Raw genomic sequence first — 17485 nt, forward strand, 5'->3', positions numbered from 1 at the left:
AGAGCAGCATTGAAATGGAGATTCAGACACCTACTCTTGCAACAGGCTGTGCACTGAAGGCTCGATCTGAAGAGAACCACTGGAGTGCTGAGATAATTGACAGACCTGATGTGCTTGACATGACCTGATATACTGAAATATTTCTAGGCATTTTTTTAGGTATTATGTTAGTGATGGAGCTGCCATGACATTTTCATACTAGATGTACTATTTCACCTCTTCATAATTTTGCTCTAAAAATGACCTTTTAAGATAAATTTTTGTATGCATATGAGGGTAGTACTTAAAGGTGCTAAACTGACAAAACTTACAATGTATTTAATAGATATAGCAATGTTGGTATTCTGCTCCCAGCAGTATGCCAGTAATACCTCATTTCTTCAACCAAAAAGGCAACTGAACATTTCAACATCCTTGATTATCTGCTGAGATCGGCAAAGACCTTGCAGAAATAAGGGGATCAGACATTCTCTCTGAAGGCTTCTTTCATTTGGAGCATGAATTTTCCCTTCCTTTCTCCCTATTAGAAATAGTCTGACTCTACAAAAGGAGGTTAGCATCTACCTAGGGGGACTTATCTTTTAATAGATGTTTTAATAGCCAGAAACTTCCAAAGAATGATGATCAAAAGATAAACTGGTAGTTCTAGTTAATTTCTATGCTGTATGTTTTATTTACTTTTAATTACTAAATTTGGAGGATTTGTTGGTAAGCCCTGTGTTTGGAATGCCTAGATGTTTAGGGAAACTGAATAAATTTTAGTTACTTCTCAGTTCTTTTCATTTTATTGATGTGTTTTTTCTCTTGAGGAATGAGGGTGAAGTATGCAAGCTGACTACAGAAGATAACAAAGAATGTGTGCATGCTATTTTCAGAAATAAAAGTAATTGTGAATAATCCTTTGGAGAGGGAAAAATACAGAGGAAGAATAAAAAGGAAGATTTGGGACAAGGAAGAGTTAAGACAGAAGGGCTGAGAGGGCTAGAGTCATGGGACAGAGTACAGAGGGAAGGAGAATGGAGTGGCTGGGTGATGTGAGATGCTGCTGAGGAGCAGGGGCAGGCAGCTATTAGTTAACTTCTGCTTGATCAACTATTCTTGCCAGAACTGTGTAGGCAGAAACTGGAATGATCCTAGCATTGCAGGCTGCCCCAGAGGGCTGAACTGAGAGCCAGACGGTCCATACATCTGCTTTGACTTTCATGTTTAAAGGAATCCAAAGTTCCTCCACTGCTCTACAGGGTGCTCCCCTCTCCTTGTCTGTGTTATGTGCTGAAAGCCCTCATTCTTCAAAGTTGTCTGCGTCCCTCAGTCTGCTCTTCTACATAAAGCCAAATGTGGGGTCAGTTCTGTTCCCTTTTCTTTCCCCTTACATGTGACTTTTGAGTTGCCCTGTCAGTCACTGTGATTTGGACAAGATCAGGGGCTTGTCCATGTGCAGGCAGGGGGTTCCGTAGAACCTGGTGCTGCCCATGTCAGCATGGATCTGCAGAGTCTAAATGAAGGGATCTGAGACCTGCTGCTTGTCCTATTAAGCCTGAAATTCTATGTGAAGAGGAAGTAGGATGGCAATGCCAGTTAAAGGGGGAAAAAAAAACAAACCCTGAAGGAGTGAAAAGCTAAGACATATGCAGCTTCTACTGGAATAGGTAAGCCGATCAGTTTTGAAGGAAAGACTAGACTGCACAGACCAACAGCATATTTAGGTAGGGCTGGCAAAACCAAATTCAGGAAAGGAGTTCATTTACAGTTAAGCTACTGTTTGGTTTAACCCTGGCTGGTAATTAAGCACCATGTAGCTGCTCACTCACTCCCCCCTCACCCAGAGGGATGGGGAGAAGAGATGGAAAGGAATGTAAAACTCAAGGGTTGAGATAAGAACAATTTAGTAATTGAAATAAAAATGAAAGAACAATAGTAACAGTGATGACAATAAGTTATAATGGAAAGGAGAAGGGAAAGAATAACATCCAGAGGGAAGGAAAGAAAGGAACACGTGGTGCACAACACAACTGCTCACCACCCGCTGACCGATGCCCAGCCAGCCCCCGAGAAATGGATCTGCCCGCCCCGGCCAACCCCTTGGGTATATATACCAGGCGTGCCGTCCCATGGTATGGAATACCGCTTTGGCTAGTTCGTGTCAGCTGCCCTGGCTGTGTCCCCTCCCAATTCCTTGTGCCCCTCCAGCCTTTTGACAAACAAGGCCTGAGGAACTGAAAAGTCTCACATCAAAACCAAAATACAGCACCGTACTAGCTCCTGAGAAGGTAATTAACTCCATCCCAGCTGAAACCAGGACAGCTACCTATGTAGCCAAAGAACTGGTGGTCAAAACAGGAGGTACCAGTGTGAACACATCAACTATGGATGTGACAGTGTGCTAAAAAAAAAAAAAACCAAACCCACAAAAAAACCAACTAGGAAATTCAAGCACAGAATGAACGTAGAATTCACATTTTTCTTTGGATTTTCAGCCCTTCCAAAATACTTAAAATCTGAAACACAGAAAATTATTACAGTATTTCAGATCTATGATTACATCATATGCCAATCAGTCATCTCTGTGCTCTATTTAAAAAAAGATGATTACTACACCCATAACATACTACCTCTGCAATACCAAGAGGAGTTTTGGCTATGGGAAGGCTTGTGTGGGTAGCGCAGGCAGCGCTGTGCTAAACATACCACAGGCTCTTATGGACTGTGTAATTGCCAAACTTTATGTTCCCTCCACACTTCATCATTGAACTAGTTTGACCCTACTTGCATTTGTTTGTGATTAAACACACATCTTCCAGTAACGCTATTACAATTCTGTTGCAGGCGTTCATGTTTAGCACTGTTCTTGATCCTCAAGCTCTTGAAGCCATACCAGTGTGTGAGAGCACCAATTCTTTAGGATGTTCCCACCCTCCCAATTACAGAAACAAGTTCGGAGAAAAAGCCAAAGAACGGATTATTCCCTCAGATTTTTAAAGTACTTTATAAAGGTTTGCGAGGCTGGGAGGGAACTGGCCGTGCACAGGGGCCGTGGTGGCTCTTGTGACGGAGGCGGCATTGGGACTCTGCTAAAGGCAAGGGCCCTGCCGTGCTCTCCCTGGCCATCCACCTCTCCCCGCTGGGTTCTGCCCTTGGCTCCTGGACTCGTGTTGATGTGGTCAAACAAAAATCCCTGGTGTGCCTCCCCCCCACTCCCCCAAATGAAATGGCTTGCTATTTTTCAGGACTGCAAGAACGAACTTCACAATGCAACGAAGCCCACATGGAACTCGGCGCTCAGAACTGGGGTTAAATAAAGGAGTTTCACACGGCTCCGCTCCCGCACAGGGAACCGCAGCGGTGCCAGACGGGGCGCTCAGCTGGCTCTCCTAACGGAGATCCGGAGCAGGCACCCCTGGGAGGGCACCGGCCTGCGCAAACGCCGCGCACCCCGGGCCCCTGCCCGCGGGAGGGGCCGCTCCGTGCCGCCGGGGCGGCGGGCGGCGGCGGCGGGGGACGAGCGCTGCCCCCTCCCGGCTTCACCTGGCGCGGCGCAGGCGCGCTCAGGCCGCGCAGGCGCGGCGGGCCCGGCGGCGCAGGCGCAGCAGCGGGACCGGCCGCCGCGGGCGGGCGGGCGGGCGCGGGTCTGCATCCGGGTCGCCGCCGTGCCCATTGTCTGGGGAAGGGGCCCGGCGGCTCTTCACCCCAGGGCCCCTGCCCGCCCGCTGCTCACCTGCGCAGGCTTTAGTAAGTGATCCCCGGCGGCGCCTCCCGCCCCTGCCCCGGGGAGATGCCGGGGTGCCCGCGGAGCGCCCCCGCCGCGCTCCCTCCCCCTCCTCAGGGCGGCCGGCCGCGTCGCCGTGCCTCCGGCGGCCCTGGCTGCTCTCTCCCCGCGCCTCTTGCCGCTGGCGCTGATGGGTCACGCCAGGCTGCTGCGTCTGGCGGTGCCGGTGGCTCAGGGGGCCTCAGGCCACCCCGGTGTCCGCCCAGCCCCCCGGCGTTCCCGCCGGTGCCCGTTCCCCGGCATGACGGGAGCAGCGCGGCCCCGCTGTGGGCCCGGCCCGCCCGCGCCGGTGTGCCGGCCGCCGCTCCCGCCCGCGCCGGCTGCGGGACCCCCGCCACTCGCACCTGCCGGCCGCGCTTCGGGCGCCGTGGCCGAGGCTGCCCCCGCCTGTCACGGCCCTTCTGTCTTTCCTTTTAATTTAAATACCTTCAGCGACGCCGAGTTCTCATTATGCCACACAGTAACAATACTATGTTTTTTTTCCCTGCAGTGGACCGCAGTTCGAAGAGGAGACAAGTGAAGCCTTTGGCAGCTTCGCTGCTGGAAGCTTTAGATTATGATAGCTCTGATGACAGTGATTTTAAAGTTGGAGATGCTTCAGGTAAATATGCTTCTTCATCTCCTTGGTTAAGAACTACCTCGTTTTTGTTTTATGGTTGCTCATTTAATATCATACGGGAGACAGAATGCTGTAAGTGAACTGTTGGGACTTGGAACCACTTGAAGTTCGTTGACTGGATTGGATAACTTGCAATTCCTATGCTGTGGATAAGAAACAACTGATTAAACAAACCATCCATACAGTATTTCATTTGCAGTTAATTTTTTTTAACGGAATTTTCATGATTACCAAGTTTTGGCAGCAGCATTTGAATAGCTTCTGTGCTGACTGTCTCAGCTATATTTACTGATTTTTATTTCTTCAAAGAAGAGATAATTTTTGAAATATTCACTGCATTTAGTATTAAAATAACATTATAAAGCCATTCTGTTTTGAATCAGTCTGGGTAATAGTTTGTTTTGGGCTTAAGAACTTGCCTCTTTCTCAAGGTTAGTTCCACTTGGTGAGTCAAAAGCTTAAGCGGAAAGATAATCTTTTCAGGTTTTTACTGTTTGTTACTGTAGACAAGGTGTCCACTCAGATAGCTATGCATAAAGGTGTTCACATTTCATACTAGAAGGAAGTCCTTGCTTCAGACTCTTTTTGTTCTGCAGGCTTTTCTGTGTGTACAGGTTCCTGTATCTGCAGTGAACATCCACAGAAACCAAAAGTAAACAAGATGCCAAAAAAAAATGAATAAATTCAAATATATTGGAGGGAAGGGAAAGAAAGGGCAGGAACATGTTTGTGAATAAACTGCACATTGATGTTCAGTGGCATATGCTCAGGGAAATAAGCAAAGAGATGCAAGATGTGTAAGATTTAAGGGAACCATTATGACAGCTCGTCAAATAACTTCACTTTGTTATTCCTGCACTGGGGTTGCTGATCTATGCTTTCATGTGGCTGTATCATGCAAAAATATTCCCAATCTCCATTTAAAGGCTTATTTTTTAACATCTGGCAAACTCCTGCTTATTAATGAACCTAAAAATGCTTAATAATAATTTCTGCAGTGCCAGTTTTAAGATAAGTCCTAATGCTTTTTGTTTTCTTCCCCCCAAGCCTAGGCATATTTCCCTTGATTTGTCTGCTAGAAGCAGGCTGCAGTGACTTGAGAGAGTAAGACTGATGTTATCTTACCGATCTCATGCTAAGATTTTTGGTGGCCTGTTTAATTTACCTTTTTAACCTTGTTTTAGGGTTTTTTGATCCTTTCTTTTGAGTAAGGCCATTACCTGTTGAAAAGAAAGTTACATAAAAAGTAATGATTTTTAGTTCCCAAAGAAAATCTCCCTATTCTGGAACAGTGGTGTAAGCAGGATTTAAGGTAAAAGGAAAACTGGAAATGGAGTATGGGAGAATGGACACATAATTCTGACCAATATATTATTTGATTAAAAGACAATCAGTAATTAATAAAACATAAGGGATAAAGCTTCCTGACTCAACTATGTCTAAATGGAGAGGATTCACTTGTAATTGATACCCTTTTTGACTTTTAGGGTATGGTATGTGCATGTGGGGGGTGGTCAGTGTCCAGTCTGACAGTATTTTAATGTCAGTTTCACTTTGAGGAAGTTGGCTGGGTTTTCCCTTAAAAAAACAACATTGAATTGAAACAAGCATAGGAGTTAACCCACAAGTTTTTATGAATATGAGGTGCAGTAAGAATTTGAGAAGTAAGTACCTTAGGAAAGAGTCGGCATTTCTAAATTTTTGTATTTAGTGTCCTGATGCCTTGGTAAATTTTTTTTCATTACATACAAAATGTTTTTATAATTGCTGTTTGGTGTTCATATATCTCATCTTGCACTGTTTTAACATTTCAGAAGCTGTATCTATCACTTACAGTAGAAATTAATGTTCTGTTTAATAAAATTTAAAATTTGGTGAAAACACTTTGAAATAGCAGCAGAGTTTGGCATTTTACACTTCATTCAAAGATTTTCAGTATGACAGGAGAAAGTTGTGATGGTTTGGAGAACCTGGGGAATAGAAAGTTATTAAACATGTAACCTCTTAAGTTGAAAGAAAAAAGAAACATTTCTTATTTGTAATACAAGTTCTGTTTCAAATATTCTGCAAGTGTTTATTTAACATCTGTGCTGATTTAAAATGAAGCTGTTACAACATAGCCTTATATTTGGTTGTACCTAGTACATTTAGATTTGGATGAAAGAAGTGGTAAAACAAAAAAACCTTTTTTTACACACACGCATGTATATAAATAAAAATAATTTCGAAGTTTTATATATATATATATATAAATGTGTGTAGATGCACAAACAAACCTACTAGACAAATTCTGGATTGTTGCTAATGGAAAACAGGTTTTCCTTTTTTGCACTGTGGATTCTGCCTTCAAAGCATAATGTGTATTTCTCCAGTACAGGCAGGGCTGTTGCTCTTTTTCTTCTTTCAATGGCTGTAGAGGTCTCTCCACACGCAGCCTGTTGCAAATCAGTGTTTAGTATTTGTTTGAATTCAGAATTTCATTGCATAGTTTGCTTACAAAGGGAAACAGTTGTGACAGAAGGAAGAAGCAGTCTTTCTACATTGAAAATGACCATAACTTCCACTCATGCACTCAGAAAAATCCTGTAAGTATGGTGATTTCACAGCTCTGCAATGTATATTTGATTCACAAATGCACATATAGGTGTTTAAAAAAACAGAACCAATTTGAAAGTTGAAAATTAAATTTAAAGGACTTTAAATACTGAATTAAAAGAATTCTGAAGTTGTTCACTCTCTGTTGAATATGTCGCATCGATGTGTATGAGCTTCAGGATGTTAACTGATATGTGCTAGTAGGTGATAGTGTGGAGGTCTAGGAGGACTGAGCCTTGAACATTTTAAGCTTTTACGCATGTTCATTGTTCTGTCAGATTTCTGGGAATATGAGATGCAGTAAGGATTTGAGAAGTTGCTATTAAGTACTTTAGGAAGGAGTCTGCATTTCTCAATTTTTGTATTCAGAGTCCTGATGCCTTGGTAAAATTTTCATTACAGAAAACATTTATAACCACCTAACAACCATTTCCAACAACAAAAAAGAAAATATCCATAGGAGATACGGCCTTTGCTTACAGTGTAGTTAGTTTCTTTTCTTTTGGATTTAGGTCACCAACAGGCAATTACTGCCTTTTCCGTTTTAAAGATCTTATCATTCTGACATCTCTTTAGGGAAACTGATTTTAGAACTGTTATAGTCTTTTAAATTTACTTTACGTAAATAGTTTTCAGGCCTGTGGGCTTTTCATTATGTAATACTGAATGAAGTAATTTTTTAATGGCTTCTCTGTTTCTGCATAATAGAAAGTATTAATGCCGTATTTTGAAGTACTGTATTTTTCTGGGTTTTATAAACATCTTGAAAATTTGTTCCTTGAGTAAGAATGTCATGTAATCTTTATGTGGGATCAGTCAAAACCCCTGCCCCTTTGGAATCAGAACGTACAAATACAGGTGCTGTAATATACTCAACTGAAATTTTTAAATAATATGTTTCACAGTGCCGATCAGTTTTTTGAAGTTTTGCTTTTAAGTTAACGAGAGCATACTTTGGGTATTTTGTTGGTGGGTTTTTTTTTCCTTTAATGAGAGCAGCTGGAGGTATACTGATGTCAGAAAACAGTGTAGAATAATTCGCAGCAGGATTCCAAAGCAAGGATTTACCACTTTTCTTCTCTCTTATTTGGTGGAGTTGGTCAGTTTTGGCAGCTCATATCTGAAATTGAAATGATGCAGAGAAATGTTGTGTGGTCCCTGAACAAGAACGATGTGTGACTTTATAAAGACTGGCTTTCTATCTCAGTGTAGCTAAGAAGAGCATAGCTGAATGCGGCCTTGAAGAACTGGGTTCTGTCACTACTGGTGCAAGTCTTGTAGACTCAAATTTTTAGAGACATTTGTAAATGTTTGGGGTTTTGGTGTTGAGTGTGGAGCCTGACTTGCATAACTACTATGTACTGTTACTGCAACTGAGGTCAGTAGGAGCTCTGTTTAAAATATGTAATGATCTATACAAATGCATATATTAGGTATTCTGAAAAAAAATGTGGCTTGATCTAGAAATAAAAAGTTGTAATTATCTTTCTGTAATTCGTTTTCTCTTAGCACAATGGAGATTCCACTTTTGCTTTCCTGTACAGGATATTGTAATATAAAGGTTTGTGAAGCAGCAAAATACTGTAGTGGTAAACGCTACTGAAATATTGATGAAAAAAATAATACATTTGCTTTTGAGAATAAACTGAAGTGATATGCTGTAGAAGAGCTGTAGGGTGTTTCAATAGACAGTAAAGGTAAGATAAATTATCATAAAGCTAATAATTAGTAAATTATCACATAATTGCACTCTCTTAATTGTTACGATTATTTAAAAACTTGACTTTGCTGCTGTAATGTGTAGTCCCTCAGAGTGGAATTCCCAAGGGCTTTTCCCCATTGAGAAAATGGAAAATACGGGCATTATGTTCTCTTGCGTTATCTTCATCCCAAGTGAGATCTTTTATCTGTACAGATGTCTGCCACTTGAAGTAACACTTTGGAGTGACTGACGAGCATTTTGAACTTGCATTCTCTTTGGAAACACTGAGTTTTTGGTTCTTCCATGTGTTTACTGACAGGAGTAATGTAACAGAAATCTAGGCTTTCATTCCAGTGTCTGGGCAGGGTGGATTTAGTGATGGGATGACATTATTTTTTGTTGTTTTCCTCTTACTGTGACTCTGTGCCTTGTCTTTACAGTCTGTCTGTCCCTTACCAGAACCCTTGCTCACCACTTCAGTGTCATTCTACTTGTTCAGTCAGCCTTGAACAGCATTTTCATGGTCTCCTACTTTACTACTCCTACTTTGTCTTGCATCTCCTCTTTTTTGTGCGTATGTCCATCTCTTGTTATTTCCTGCCACATGGAGAAGATTCTTCTGTGCTTTGTTACCTGCAGTGTGGTGGATGGTCTGTTTGCAGCCTGGCTACTTCTGAGAGTCTAGACATGATCAGTGAGGATGGAATGTTTCAAGTGTTCCTTGAGCATATGCTTGTTACAGTGTCTGAGAGACTTAGACTTAGCATGTCCAACATACATGTTCAGCAGTCTCCCAGATGTCACTTTCTTTGTATAAAATGTGAAGCTCTTACGAGTTTCTTGGAAAAAATATATATTCTAGCTCACTATTCAATAATTTGTATTGGAATCAATTTTTTTGGATTATTTAGGACTGCAGCTTTGCTGAGGGAAGACATGGGATATGGACTACTTCATCCCAAAGAAGTAAAGTTTGGTAACATTAAAAATGGAGAAGGTGAGAAATGTCAAGCAAATTCAAGACGTAGGATAGCCAGTTCCATCTGTGTTATCTAACATTGGATATAAGGCAGTTCACAACAACTGAAGTCAAAAGTTGGCAACCTTTAGTTTTGAGTGCTTTTATGGCTTGAATTGAAACGCTGTGTGATATAATTAATGCTAGTGATACCATTATTCACTAATGCAGAAAAGAGGAAACGGCTTACTAAACTTCCATTTATGTTTCTCTTCCATCCTTTTTTTTTGTTAAATTAAACACTTCTGAAACAAGTGTAATCACAGATCAGCGTTCAGTTTCATTTCCTACTCTGCCCAGTCTACATCTGCAGGTAATACAGATTAGATACTTTCTTTCAAAACATGATTTGAGAAGTGAATTTCACTCCTTAGATCAGTAATATTGTAATCTGTATTGGTTTTGTTTTGTATGTTCTTAATCATGTTAACTTTGGATGGTTCCATTTGGTTTTAACTGCCAGCATTACCAGTGTTAAATTTCCACTAGTCTACTGATGTTTAATATTCATACTTGGCAAAATAGCTTAGAAAGCCAGTGGTGTATATCTAACTGATGTTAGATTCTCTTTGAAGTTATGTTTTAAGTGAAGCATTAAGCCTTCTCAGTTCTTACTTTCAGTATAGTTATGTCAGTCTTAACATAATGGACCTCTGTGGCTTTAGTCTAATAGACAATTGTGATCAGGATTTTGCTGGTTATGTGACTCTGCCTTTAACAATCTAAAAGTTCATATTTTCCATTTATGATCTAGGTTTGCCTGCCTTATTTTTACATCCGGTTATTAATATCAGAAGTTTTAAGCATTTCCTTAAGGTATTTTTGAGTCTTTAAAATTATTTGCAATTTCTAGATCAGATGTACAGGAAGTCCAGCTCCTTTTACACATATGGTGTAGCACATGCGCAAAGGAGTTTTTGTGACTTGAGCTGTTCCTGCAAGGAGATTTATGGGCAGAGGTTGTTGCCAAAAAACACTTTCTGCAACGCTTTCCACTTTCGCTGTCTGTCAGGATGCAGACATGTCTGGGTGAGGGATTGTCTATGGTGTTTAACATGTGTTTTAGGAGACATGCCTGTGTAATTTCACGTTGTCATGTCAAAGATTTTTTTTGTCTGCCTTGTGACTGGAAGAAAGGAGGCTAAGGGATCACTAGACAGGGTGATGGTGATGGAATGGATTTAACCTCCAAAAGAATGAAACTCACTTGTATCCCGTTTTTTGTTACCACCCTCGAAAAGAGGGTACTGTGAAGCATGCTGTGGGCTGGATAACTTGTTACAACGGTTCCTGTAGATTATTATTGAACAATATTATTTAGTAGAAGTAACTTAAGGCATGGTAGTTGTTTTCTGTATTGCATGCTTAGTTTTTAATTTTTTTTACTCCTTTTCAATGTTCCAGAATCCTAGATTGTATTCCTCATATGTAGCTTTGAGCACCTGGGTAAAGGCTTAACCAGACGAGACTCAGTGGAAAAAACCACAGCTTTCTAAAATTATTCCAGATGCTTCTCTTCTGCTATCTAGAGTTGGTTAGGCTTTGTTAGTGGAAGAGGCAAGCCCAAGATTGAGTCTGTGATTCCCTGCAAGTAGGTTATTCTTCAGAGTTCGCTTATAAACAAGCAATAAAGCTGCTTTTACAGAGTTACTTGTTAAGCTTAATACTGCATGACATGGAAGAATCAGGCAGTCTTCTGTGAGTGGGTGGCCATGTACCTGTGTAGCATTTACTGTATATATACATGAATTCTCTTAGAATTTTTTTTTAAAAAATAAAATCATGGGGTACCATGTTTAAACTTGCTTGTAAAATGGTCCTGAAAAACTCTGGGAGGATTTTTTTTAACTGCTGTAGTGATTTGGGTTTTGAAGTCTTTTGCATAATACATATTATACAAGACTTAGCTGATGTGGAGATTAGTAGTTACTTTTGTTTATCTTTATTACTCTTTTTCTTATGTTAATTCTGGAGCATAATGTTCCATCCTGGAGAATTCCTCTCAGAATTATCCTCTTTGGATTTGACTGCCACCTGCTGTTGTGCTTGGTAGAGCTAAAGATCCAAAGTGTACAGGAATAAATGATGCCTGTCTTACAACTGTTCTCTCATATTTGTTCTCAGTGGAACTCTTATCTTCTTCACTATTTGATGGCATATCTGGCCCCATCTTTCATTGAGAGTAGCTTGACTTCTCTCCCATAGGGAATAACAAGATACTGTTGCCAATTTGAAAGAGTAATTTTTTAGAAATTTCTTTCAAGGAGAAAATTGTATACTACAGCCTCTTCCTAACTGAAAGTGCATCTGATAGAACACCACCTGCAAAAATAGCTGTTATCACAGAATAGCTCCTTCTAGAAAAGCACCTATCACAGTGGATGCATTCAGACAGAAGAGCGATATCCCTTACTATAGGTATCTCTGGTGTGTACATGCATGTAGAAAAGAGTACAAAGCGTTATGTGCAGGCAGAAGGCAAAGAGAATTTGAAGAAGTGAATTAAACTATGTTTATTTGTCCTCTGCTTTATATTGTTTGCATGGCATAAAGCAGTTAGTATTCTCAGTGCTGTAGTATTGATGTACCATAATCACTGTTGGTAGAGTGGTGCTAAAGGTTAAGCTATACACAGACTAAGATTCCCCCCAAAAGTGAAGCGCAGACTTAAATTTACAAGAAAACTAAGCATATTTAGAAATGGAACGGCACAAGTTAAAGCATCCAAACAAAATGTTGTAATGGAGTTATGGTGGGAAAGTGAAACAAAAGAAAAACAGTATAAGGTAACTTAAAAATCCAGTTAAATTAATTGCAACATGGCAAAACCATATACTTCCTATTTACAGTGAGACAAGTAGTGCACATTGACACTCAGAACCTGTGAAATAAGATACAAAAATGCATTTTGCTTTTAAACATACATATGTCATTTAATCTATAATATAAATGCCTAGTGTGAGAGTCTAGCTTTAGGAGTTGTAAAGTGTTTATGAGAACTGCCAAACATCATAGAATCATAGAATCATTTAGGTTGGAAAAGACCTTTGAGATCAAGTCCAACTGTTAAGCTAGCACTGCCAAGTGTACCATTAAACCGTGTCCGCAAGTGCTATGCTATGTTAAATACGTCCAGGGATGGTGACAGAACTGCTTCCCTGGGTGGCCTGTTCCAATGCCTGACAACCTTTTCAGTGAAGAACATTTTCCTGATATCCAATCTAAATCTCCCCTGGTGTAACTTGAGGCCGTTTCCTCTTGTCCTGTTGCTTGTTATCTGGGAGAAGAGACTGACCCCTACCTGTCTACAGCCTCCTTTCAGAGCCTTCCCTCAGCCTCCTTTTCTCCAGTTCCCACAGCTGCTCCTCATAAGAACTGTTCTCTAGACCCCTCACCAGCTTTGTTACCATTCTTTGGATATACTCCAGCACCTCAGTGTCATGTAGTGAGGCACCCGAAACTGAACAAAGTATGTGAGGTGCAGCCTCACCAGTACCGAATACAGAGGGATGATCACTTCCCTAGTCCTGCTGACCACACTATTTCTGATACCAGGCAGGATGCTACTGACCTTCTTGGCCACCTCAGCACACGGCTGGCTCATACTCGGCCAACTGTCAACCAATGCCTCCAGGTCCTTTTCCACCGAGCAGCTTTCCAGCCACTCTTCCCCAAGCCTGTAGAGTTGCGTGGGGTTGTTGTGACCCACCTGACACTTCTCCTTGTTGTACATCATACAGTTGGCTTTGGCCTGTTAATCCAGCCTGTCCAGATCCTCCTATAGAGCTTTCCTACCTTCAAGCAGATCAATGCTCCTGCCCAGCTTGGTGTTGTCAGCAGTCTTACTGTGGGTGCACTCAATCCCCTTGTCCACACTATTGATAAAGATGTTAAACAGAACTGGCCCTAGTACTGAGCCCTGGGAACACCACTTGTGACTGGCCACCAACTGGATGTATCTCTGTTCACCACCCCTCTTTGTGCTTGGCCATCCAGCCAGTTTGTAAACCAGCAAAGAGTACCCATCCAAACCGTGAGCAGCCAGTTTCTCCAGGAGAATGCTGTTCTGGAAATGGTGTCAAAGGCTTTGCTAAAGCCTAGGTAGACAACATCCACAACCTTTCCCTCCTCATCCACTAGGCAGGACACCTTGTCTTAGAATGAGGTCAGGTTAGTCAAGCAGGACTTGCCTTTCATAAAACCGTACTGACTTGGCCTGATCACCTGGTTGTCCTGTATGTGCTGTGTGATTGCACTCTGGATGGTTTGCTCTGTAACCTTCCCCGGCACCGAGGTCAGGCTGACAGGCCTGTAGTTCCCCAGATCCTCCTTCCAGCCCTTCTTGTAGATGGGCATCACATTGGCTAACTTCCAGTCTTCTGGGACCCCGCTAATTACCCAGGACTGTTGATAAATGACAGAAAGTGGCTTAGTGTGTGATGTGGAGCCTGAATCAGGTGCAGCTTTGTGCCTTCTTAACTCAACCTGAACAGCCTTTCCACACATCCTGCCAAGGGCCCTACAATGGATGATAGACATGGCCTTTTTGGTTAAAAACAAAATGGGGGAATTGTAGAGGAATGAAGGCAGTGGGTTGATTGGCATTGATAATATGCAGCTGTGGCCTTGCCTCAGAGGCAGTGGGTTGATTGAGATGGATGATGTGCAGCTGTAGCTTGTTCTGATAAGTAGTTTAATAACACTGAGGATTGTGGGAGAGGTGGTTGGGTGTAGGAGGAGCAGTGTGGTCTGATCTCTGGAGGAAGAAGAAACAGCACAGGTAGTGGGATCTGACTGATGGTGAAACCCTTGTTGCAGCCTTCTAGTTTGTTTTTGCTGCAACAGGTGAGCACTTCCACCAGCTCCCTCAGTACCCCTGGGTGGATTCTATCTGGTCCCATAGGCTTGTGTATGTCTTAGTGGTGCAGCAGGTTGCTAATCATTTCCCCTTGGATTATGGAGGCTTCATTCTGCTCCCCATCCCTGTCTTCCAGCTCAGGGGGCTGGGTAGCCAGGGAACAGCTGATCTTACTGTTGAGACTGAGGCAAAGGTGGTATTAAGTTCCTCAGCCTTTTCCTCATTCTTTGTCACTGTTTCCTCCCACATTCAATAGAGGATGGAGGGTCTCCTTGGCACTCCTTTTGTTGCTAATGTATTTGTAGTAACATATTGTCTTTTATGGCAGTAGCCAGATTAAGTTCTAGTTGGGCTTTGTCCCTTCTAATTTTCTCCCTATGTAACCTTAAGACATCCTTGTAGTACTCTGGAGTTGCCTGCCCCTTCTTCCAAAGGTCATAAACTCTCCTGTTGTTTCCTGAGTTCCTGCCAAAGCTCTCTGTTCAACCAGGCTAGTCTTCTTCCCTGCCAGCTTGTCTTTTGGCACATGGGAATGGCCTGCCTTTAAGATTTTCTTCTTGAAGAATGTCCACCCTGCTTGGACTCTTTTGCCCTTCAGAACTGTGTCCCAAGGGACTCTGTCAACCAGGCTGTTAAACAGGCCAAAGTTGGCCCTCTGGAAGTCCAAGGTAGCAGTTCTGCTGACCCCCATCCTTACTTTGAGAACTGAAAACTATAATTTTGTGGTCGCTGTGCCTAAGACAACCTCCAACCATCATATCACCTACGTGTCCTTCTCTGTTCACAAACAGCAGGTCCAGCGAGGCGCCTTCCCTAGTTGGCTTCTCACCAGCTCTGTCAAGAAGGTATGTTCCACACATTCCAGGAACCTCCTAGGCTGTTTCCTCTCCGCTGTATTGCATTTCCAGCAGACGCCTGGTAAGTTGAGGTGCCCCATGAGAACAAGGGCTAGCAACTGTGAGACTTCTCCCAGCTGCTTATAGACTGTTTCATCTACCTCTTCATCCTGGTTGGGTGATCTATAACAGACGCCCACCAGGATATCTGCCTTGTTGGCCTTCCACTTGATTCTTACCCACAAACACTCAGCCCTGTCGTCACCATCATTAAACTCTAGACAATCAAAATGCTCTCTAACGTAGGGGGTTACCCCACCGCCTTTCCTTCCTTGCTTGTGCCTCCTGAGGAGTTTATAGCCATCCATTGCAGCACTCCAGTTGTGCGAGTCATCCCCAGTGTGTCTGTGATGGCGACTGTCGTGGTTTCCCTGCTGCACAATGGCTTCCATGTCCTGCTTGTTGCCCAATGGTGTTGATGCACGTCAGCTGGGCTACTGATCCCACCGCCTTTTTTGGATGTAGAAGCCCTAATTGCTGTGTGACCATTCTCTGGCACTTCCATGGTTTCTAACACATCAATAACCTTTGTGTCTTTGCTGCCACATGGATCTTCATTCCCTACCTCCACGGCAGACAGAAGAACCTTGCTAGCACACTGTCCCTCAAACACTGGCATGCTGCTCCCAGGTTTTATTACTTTCCCCCTTCAAATTGAATTTAAAACTCTTTCAGTGAGCCCTGCTATCTTGTGTACAAAGATCCTTTTCATGCTTTGAGGCAGGTGTACCCTGTCTCTTGCCAACACGCCTGCTGACCCACAATCAAGACCCCCAAAATTCTGCCAGTGACACCAGATTCAGACAGAATGGTTTTGGTTGCAAAGGACCTTTAAAGATCATCTAGGCCAAGCCCCTGCTGTGAACTGGAACATCTGTCACTAGATCAGGTTGCTCAAAGCCCCATCCAACCTGATCTTGAACGCTCCTAGTGATAGGGAATCCACATTGTCTCTGGGCAACCTCTTCCAGGGTTTCACCACTCTTATTGTAAAAGGTTTCTTCCTTGTGTACAATCTAAACCTTGCCGTCTTTCAGGTTAAAACCGGTCCTCCTTTATCTGTCAGTACAGGCCTTGGTAGAAAGTCTCTTTCTTATGAGCCTTCTTTATATACCATAAGGCTGTGATAAGGTCTCCCCGGAGCCTTGTCTTCAATAAGCAGAACAATCCAAGTCTCTCAGCTTTTCTTCATAGGAAAGGTGTTTCAGCTATCTGTCCATTTTCGTGACCTTTCTCTGGACCCCGTGTAACAGGCCTATGAATACATATCCAAACAAAGCTACTGTAATGTTAAAAGAATTTTTCAGTTTGCATAGTAGTTAATACTTGTTTTTATTTCCTAGGCATGCCTGAAGAGTGTTCTGATATTTCAAAACTTCAGTGAATGATGTTGTACTTCCATTGCTACCATTAAGGCCGGTAGGCGTAGGGAAATGACTGATTTACTGTCTTCTCAAAAGACTGTACAGTAACTTATGTTACTGCATTCTCTCTCCCCTCCCCCCCTCTCCCCCTCCCCCTGGCTCTATAAAGTTTAGAACATTTGCAGGAAACTTTTACTTTCTATTAGCTTGTAAGAGGACTGTTAACTTTACTGTCCTCATCAGTAGTAGTAGTGGTGATGGATTTATTTTTTTGTGGATAATTATGTGGTCTCCTCATCAGATACTTCCACATACAGGTATACGCAGAGAAAGACAAAACTGACCATTATGTCAAAGTAACAAGTGAGTTACTGGCTAGTCATAGTGTTCTGTGGGATGGAAATAAATGCCATGTGAAGTGTGTAGCACACTGGCCCCATTGTTTATTTGGCTGTGTACGGAGATGGATGTCCAAATAAATTCTTTATGTAAGGTAAAAGAGTTGTGGGGTTTTGTGTGGTGACTGAATTAAGAATTTTTTAAAAAATTTTCAAGTCTGAACGTGTTTCTTCTTTATATCTATGTGACAGTGTGCTTCAAGAACTTGGTGATGGCTCTGGACAAAATGAAAACTAGGCATAGCCTTACTGATCCCTGTGTTGGATCA

At 42.4% G+C, this 17485-nt stretch overlaps 1 protein-coding gene across 1 annotated transcript in view; it reads left to right on the forward strand.

Moving 5' to 3' along the window:
* Nucleotides 1-4201: 4201 nt before the first annotated feature.
* The window catches only part of PHF14 (PHD finger protein 14), a 166887-nt gene continuing 153603 nt past the window's right edge, over nt 4202-17485 (forward strand). Inside the window, exon 1 of the mRNA XM_080382684.1 lies at nt 4202-4367. Within this exon, the coding sequence (XP_080238810.1) occupies nt 4217-4367 (151 nt within the window). The 5' untranslated portion in view covers nt 4202-4216. The remainder of the gene's footprint in view (nt 4368-17485) is intronic.

Source organism: Falco punctatus (assembly GCF_963210335.1).
Source record: "Falco punctatus genome assembly, chromosome: 4".
Classification (NCBI taxonomy): Eukaryota; Metazoa; Chordata; class Aves; order Falconiformes; family Falconidae; genus Falco; species Falco punctatus.